This window comes from Chaetura pelagica, unplaced genomic scaffold (genome assembly GCF_000747805.2).
Source record: "Chaetura pelagica isolate M959 unplaced genomic scaffold, ChaPel_1.0 scaffold356, whole genome shotgun sequence".
In the NCBI taxonomy this organism is placed as follows: domain Eukaryota; kingdom Metazoa; phylum Chordata; class Aves; order Apodiformes; family Apodidae; genus Chaetura; species Chaetura pelagica.
In genome coordinates, this window is record NW_009953964.1 from 1,267,981 (window position 1) to 1,275,065 (window position 7,085).

The window sequence follows — 7,085 nt, forward strand, 5'->3', positions numbered from 1 at the left end:
ATCATTCTACCTGTCATGCAGGTTCATAATCTAGATATTATTTTTGACTCATCTGCCTCCTCACCTCACATTCAGGCTTGACGAAGTCTTACAGATGTGATTTACATTGCATCTCTTGGTCAGAATTCTTACCCTAGCTTTCAGCAAACCAAATCTACAATTAAATCAACACCTTTTTCCCCAGCCTTGATACATTCAGTCTTCTTGCCATGTCTGTGTGCAACAATCCTGCAAAAATCATGTTGCTAATCTACTAATCTAACCTTCAGCTGCCTGGCTCTTCTTTCAGGTCCTTTCCTCTTATCACATGGAACATGAGCTTTGTGCTCCAATTTCATTTCAGACCTGCTCACTGTCTGAATTCTGACTTGAGTCTCTCTGTGACTTAAAATGCTTTTGAAAGTTATATTTAAAAAGAGCTTTTTATGAACTCTTTCCTATGCTCTGTCTCCTTTGGAGATCCCATTTGCCTTCCATTATCCACATGATGTTATCTATCCACCCCATCATACCTCCTTAAAACTGCCTTTTACTACAGTGTTCCCCAAAACTGACAGTCACACTGCTAGTGTGTGACTGTTATCAGTCATCACACTGGCTATCAAATTGTTTTTTGTATCTCCACATCTGTCAGTTGGTTCCAGTTTATTCCTTTTCAACTTGACATGATGAATTCCTGGAGGTAGGTGCTGGCATTATTTGTTTTGCTTGTAAAGCACTAACCACAACAGATGAGTTTCAACAAGTACTATTGCTCATGGCAATCTCTTTATAATGCCACAAAAACAGTGTTCTTCCTGTGCTACTGCTGCTTTCCCACTCTTTTCTCCACCAAACCAATCTGCTTTGGGTACCATCATGTTTAATGCATTTTATTTCAGGTGTCTGACCCATAACCTGTTACTGCATAGATGTGCAAGGCACACACTGGCCAGTTGGACCCACAGTGCTGCCTCCCCATGGGCCCCATCCCTTCTGTCAGGCTGCAAACACAGGCAGAGGAGAAAGGCTGTTCAGTGTCACCTCTCATCCTTCCCTTCAAAGCCCTCTGAGCTTCTGTCTCTTTCCACTATTTTCAGTTCCTAACATTTCTAGCCAAGTTATGATGGCAAATGTTGCTTTCTTTACTCACATAGAGAGGAAATACCAACTCCTAGCATGACCAGCAGATGCTGACAGCATTCTTTCATGAGGGGAACATGCCCTATAGCAACAAACCAAGTACTCAGTTCAGCAAGATGCATCCTGAAATTAATGGTTTTCCCCCCTGAAATCACTCCCAGAACCTCTTATGTCACTAGGAGCATTCTGGACATGGCACTAAGAGGACAGTTTCAAGTAGAGCATTCAGTGGAGGAAAACCCATGACTTTATGCACTGTTGCCCAAGCAGTAAGACAGGGAATAACCACAGAGCAAGAAGAGTCCCAAACAACTGAAATTTGAATGACAACTGAGAAGAAGGAAGAGTTGCTGCTTCTAGCAATTACATCTTACTTACCTAATAATGGGCAGCTTTGTACATTTTTACACAGGCATTAACAGCACAGGCATAACAGAGGAAATGGCAGTGGTAGGAACTGTTACTGTGGTGTGGGCAATCATCAGAAACAGCAAATCCATTAGAATCAATTTTAAAAGAGATAGACTACACTTTACAGCTTAGGAACTATTTCAAACTAAATAGATGTCGCAAAAGAAATAAAAAGAAATTTAAAAAAACCTACCCTTCTTTTTATACTTATTAAAGTGGCGCCGTCCTTTGCCAGTAAGCCAAAAACAAACAGAATGAAAATAAAAGAATGAAAAACCCACACAAGGAGAACAGGAAAAGAAACTGTGTATAACATAAATCTGAATCATTAGAGTTCTTAAAATCAGATTAAAAAGTCAACTGATCAAACATGGTACAAATTTCTGGTTTAAAAAAATAAAAAAAACTACAATCCATTTAGATTAAAATATTAAACATGTTTCTTATTACATTGCATAATCAACTAAAAGTATCTGCTAACTGGCAGCTTCATGGCAGCTAACACGAGCTACTTGACTCAGGTTTTTTCCCTCTTTAACAAGTAAGACACCATCTCTTAACAGGCTCTGCTCACCATGTCAGTGTAGAAATCTCATGGGATGGTTCATTGTCTCACCTTTTCAGATGAGCTACATATGCCTACAATGCAAAGCTTAGTATTTTGAAATGCAAAATCAAAGGGAGCTCTGAACACATCTGCAAAACAGGCTATGGCAGTGTCTTGGGAAGTATTTTTGTTAAAGGAGTGGAAGAGCTGCACATCCTTCAAAAATATTATGAGATTAAATGAAATTACAGGCAACTCCAGTCACTTCCAGTAAGTCAACCCATTTTAACACTGAGCTCTACAAATGGTGAAAAGCAGGACAATGGCAAAGGATGCCCTGCTTGCAGACCTACCACAGAACTTGGCAGCTGAAAAAACAAACTATTATCAGACATAAAGTGTGGGAACACTGCATAAGAAGGACATCTTGATATACTTGGGTGGTTATGTCATAGAGGTTACAGAAAAACAGAGTTAAAAAAAAGTGACAAAATAATATTATCTTAGTTGGATGTCTGATTCTTTGATTGATCCTTGGCCACAGAATCTCTTCTTATCAATAACTCCCACAGCTAATTGTGCACGAGAGGTTACAGTGCAGTTCAATTTACAGCAAATCTTCTACTGGCTTTTACTATCCACATTTTCTTTATCAGGATAAATCTCCATACACTGAATTAACTTTTTTGTTATTTTTCGTTTTCTTTATATGCTCTATTTTATCCATGTGAGATTAAAATGTATCATTACCTTTTTTGTGTGCCAGATGGAATTCTTAATTACTTTAAACTCCAAATCATTTCAAAGGGAACCTTGCCTGAGCAAGGATGGAGTTTATCTGTTGATACTGGCTACCTCAAAATAAGCTATTTCCACTGATATGGAGGAGAAACAATGCCCCTAAGAATTTGGCAAGACTATTTCAGAGGGTGAAATTTCCTCCATTTCAATCAAGGTATGACAGTATATTTCAGCCTGTGGGTTGGGCCTAAAGTTAATGTCTTCCTCATAGTTTTAATGGTATTTTCCTGGAGCTAATGGATCTGAAGTCAAATTTCTGGTGTGTCTCAGATTTCATTCGTTTTTATCTTTCAGCACTACATGGTTGGGGTAAAGTAACAGAGGGAGTACTGGCACTGTCTGCAAATAGTTTGCAAATGACTCTCCTCAAGATTCATTGCCTCTGATGCCCTCAAGATCAGCCCTGTAGGATTCACTGGTATAAAGAATCGTGATTCATATCTATCAAACTTGGGTTTCACCCAAGGTGAAGCTCTTAGGCTGCTGTATTACTGCATGAATCAAGTACTAAAAGCCATCTGAGGAGCTTGTTCACATTCTCTCCACATTTCTCTATTTGAATCTTGCCTTAAATTATTTTATAGTGGAGAACTGAAACATTGAAAGATGTGTTGCTAGGGAAACAGTAATAAAAAAAGCAGATGGGAAAAAAACCCCTTATCCTTCCATACTTGTGGCAGCTTAAATATAAATTTAACATGATGGTAATTGTATGTTAAATGCATATGCATACATACAGTATGCAAGAAAAGATTTAATTCTCGTTCTCTCATTTCACTCTCATTGGGATTGTGCACAATCTCATTGGGATTGTGCATACAATCCCAATTATCCCAATTGTGATTTCTGACTTCTGAAACTGCTCTTACATATAATCAGCATTAAAGTAAGAAAAATCTGTGATCAGGAGAACAGGTATGACAGTGCCTGTGCAAGGGGTGAGGCACACAGCCTTACACCCTGCCTTAGCTGCCCTCTTCTGGGTATGTCTCTCAGTATCCAGATGAGCAGCTATGTGCTTGCACAGGAACACCAGAATTCTGTCAAAACACCCATTTGGTCAGTTTATATAGTTTTCCAGGCTTCTTTGCTCTTTAGAAGTACCATGATGTCTGGCAAGAAAACATTAAGTCAGTTGATAGAAGCTTTCAAGAATCCATTTCTGCTTTTCAGAGGAAAGTGACAATGGAGAAAGGACAAAGCAGAAAGCAGAGGGAATGTAATGAGAGGTAGGAGAAGCCTGACAGATACCATTTGACAAGTACCCTGTAAAAAAGCTATTTACCTGAGACAGCATTAACATAGAATACAGTGTTATACAGAGGTTCAGTACACAATGCAGGGTTGCTCCACAAGTCAAAATGCAAATGAGTTGGTTCAATGGCCATGTATATGAGAAGAGTAGCAGTGAAGCACACAGTCTCTGCATGCACGTTTTCACAGGGTAACACCACAGCAATACATATAGCTCTTCATGTGTATTTATAGCACACATCATCACACCATTTACTTTGCAGTACACAGGTATCTCCTCTATCTGTTAGCCAAGTGTCTTAATTTCTCAGGTAATCAAACAACACCCATGCAGAATTGGAAGCATTCTTTAATATAGGTAAGGCTTGCACTGAAGTAACATAATTGGCTTTCCAAAGCTCTTGGGGTCATTTAATTGTTTTTCTTTTTTAGGTACTAGGGCACCTTTAAGAGCCAAATATAGAAACACAAAATGGAAATTCCTCCCTCCCCTATGACTGTAGCAGCTAGTTAAGGAGTATTTCATAGACACACAGGGGTATGCTTGGATGCCACCCTGCTGCATCAGTGAAAACAGAAAACTGTCTTTAGGGCTGGATCAGGAGTCTAAGAAGAAATGAGCACATTTCTAAGGCACTTGAAGGCATTTCAAAAAGCTTTCAAACATCAAGCTTTTCCCCTTTGAACACTAACAGTCCTATCCCCGTGGAAAACAACTGTAAGCACACGACACTGACAGTTTGCCTAAATCGCACCCAAACTAAGAAGGAAGCAAGCTGTAAAATGTTACGACTGTGCTCAGGAACAGCAGGCAACTCAACCAAGTCACTGATTCAGACAATATATGTGCTACTAGCTGTATAAAGAGGTCCTCCTTTCTGAATCTTTCCCCTATGACAGCTATCCCAAACTGTCAGAGAAACTTAGTAAACACACACTGCCAGTCCATAGTTCTCCTGAATTTCTGTTTGGTCCTTGATAATCGTGCATCTTCCACTTTGAGCTGTTAAAATTTACAACCTACACTTAAGAAAAGGTTTATTTTAAGACTTCATCAAGTCCTATTTATTTTTCTAAGAAAGCTGAACTTCCTTTGGTCAAAGAGTAAGAGTATAAGCAAGAAAGATGCTATGAACTAGAGATAAGGCTCAGCCGAGGCAGAATACACTTTACATGCTATCGATGATGATAATCAGTCTTTTGTTGCAGACCAATTAATCATAATCAAAAAGCACTGATGATAACTCATCCACTTTCACAGAAAATAAATATTTTCTGCCATTTTTGCGTGCTACCTTTGACACAAAAAAGTTGTAGTTATGCAAGCTGATCATCAAGGTAGCAATACTTTCACCTCATCATATTTAACTAGGAGTTCTAAGAAAAAAAAAAAAGCATATTGATCTATTTGAATCTAGCTTGGACCCATGCTAACTTGCAGGCACTGTAGATCCACACATCACAAACACATACTGTGGTGATTTGTAAACATAGGGAAAATGATACCTTTAGCACAGTCTGCTCCATGAAATCCTGGAAAACAGTGGCAGACACCTGATACACACTCGCCATTCCCGTGACAATTACGTGGGCAGTCCTGCACTGAATCTGAAATACAAGCATCACAGGCACATTAGCTGGTTCATCTTGAGGCCACAAATTATTTGCCTAAATTTTCTTGAGGGTTTTTTTGTCTTCAGTACTTAGAAGAACAAACTTACCTGAGCAAGCACACCAGTCTGAGGATAACATTTCAGCTGTACTAAAAGTATTTATTTTCTACAATTTCTGTTATTTGGATAATATTTAGACCACTTTGCATATTAACAACCCAGAAATAAAATTCCAATTTGAAATTAGTTCTTAAAACCACTTTCTTTTTGAAGGTACTGGATTTCAGTAGAACACATTTTCAACACTGAATTACTGGAACAAAATCTAGTTGGAATGTTGTCACTCTTCACTATTACTTCCTGTTGTGGGATCTGTGGTCCCAGACTAAATGGCTCTGTCAGTTCCAGACACCAAACAAACAGCAGCTGTACAACACAGCAAATTAATTTTGGATTTGGAACTACTAGAACCATACAGAGTATTTTTTTGTCAAATTAAACTGAAAAGAAGAAAAAGATTCTTCACAAGAAGCACAACTTTAAATCTAATTTCACAGTTGCAGGACACTAAAAACCCTAAGGCAAATTTTCAGAGGGTATCATTGGCCTGGCCTCTTGAAATGATTCATATAAACAATGGAAGGAAAAATTAAAATGTAATGCTCAAAGATACCAGTTTCTCTCATGAAGAAGCCCGTCTATAGATTTATTACGCATTTTGCTTCAAAAGCATTTTCTGTGTATTCAAAATCATAATAAATTTAGTATTGTCTGGGAGTTAACACTGCTTCTGTTTTTCTTTCCCCTCTTCCACATTTGAAGAACTTTCAGAACATCTGAACTCGGATTAAACACTCCACTTCTCTCTACATTTCAGTCCAATTACTATTATTGCACTATCAACTAGTCTACCTGGCAATTAGACCTTTGATGCTCTTGAAAGCTGTAGCCTACACCAGGCAACTCTTTTAAGGACAGCTAATCATGTCTGAAGGCATAACAAGATACAAGCACAAATGTTCTTGATTTTGGAGAAGCAGGAAAAGCCTTATATGGGCAAATATGCAAATTATACAGCATCAGCATGCAGAGCACCAGCAGCTCTTACAAATCACACATAAGCCATGGAAGAAATATCACTTTTTCCTCCTAATTGAGGTTAACAGAAACAATTCTATTCATACTGAATGGCACAGTACTGGCTACCTACATGCTTTGGGACTTAAACTAGATTTTATATGATATGTAAAAGGGAAAAATTAAGCTTCATCTCATTAATCAGGCAAGACTGGAAAAGGCCTCCAACTATTTTACACCAAGCCGAAAAACTCGGATTT

At 38.4% G+C, this 7,085-nt stretch overlaps 1 protein-coding gene across 1 annotated transcript in view; it reads right to left on the reverse strand.

The window, feature by feature from the left end:
• The window catches only part of TENM2 (teneurin transmembrane protein 2), a 468,850-nt gene that overhangs the window by 96,105 nt on the left and 365,660 nt on the right, over positions 1–7,085 (reverse strand). The window contains exon 8 of the mRNA XM_010001945.1: positions 5,642–5,743. Coding sequence (XP_010000247.1) covers positions 5,642–5,743 — 102 coding nt within the window. The remainder of the gene's footprint in view (positions 1–5,641; positions 5,744–7,085) is intronic.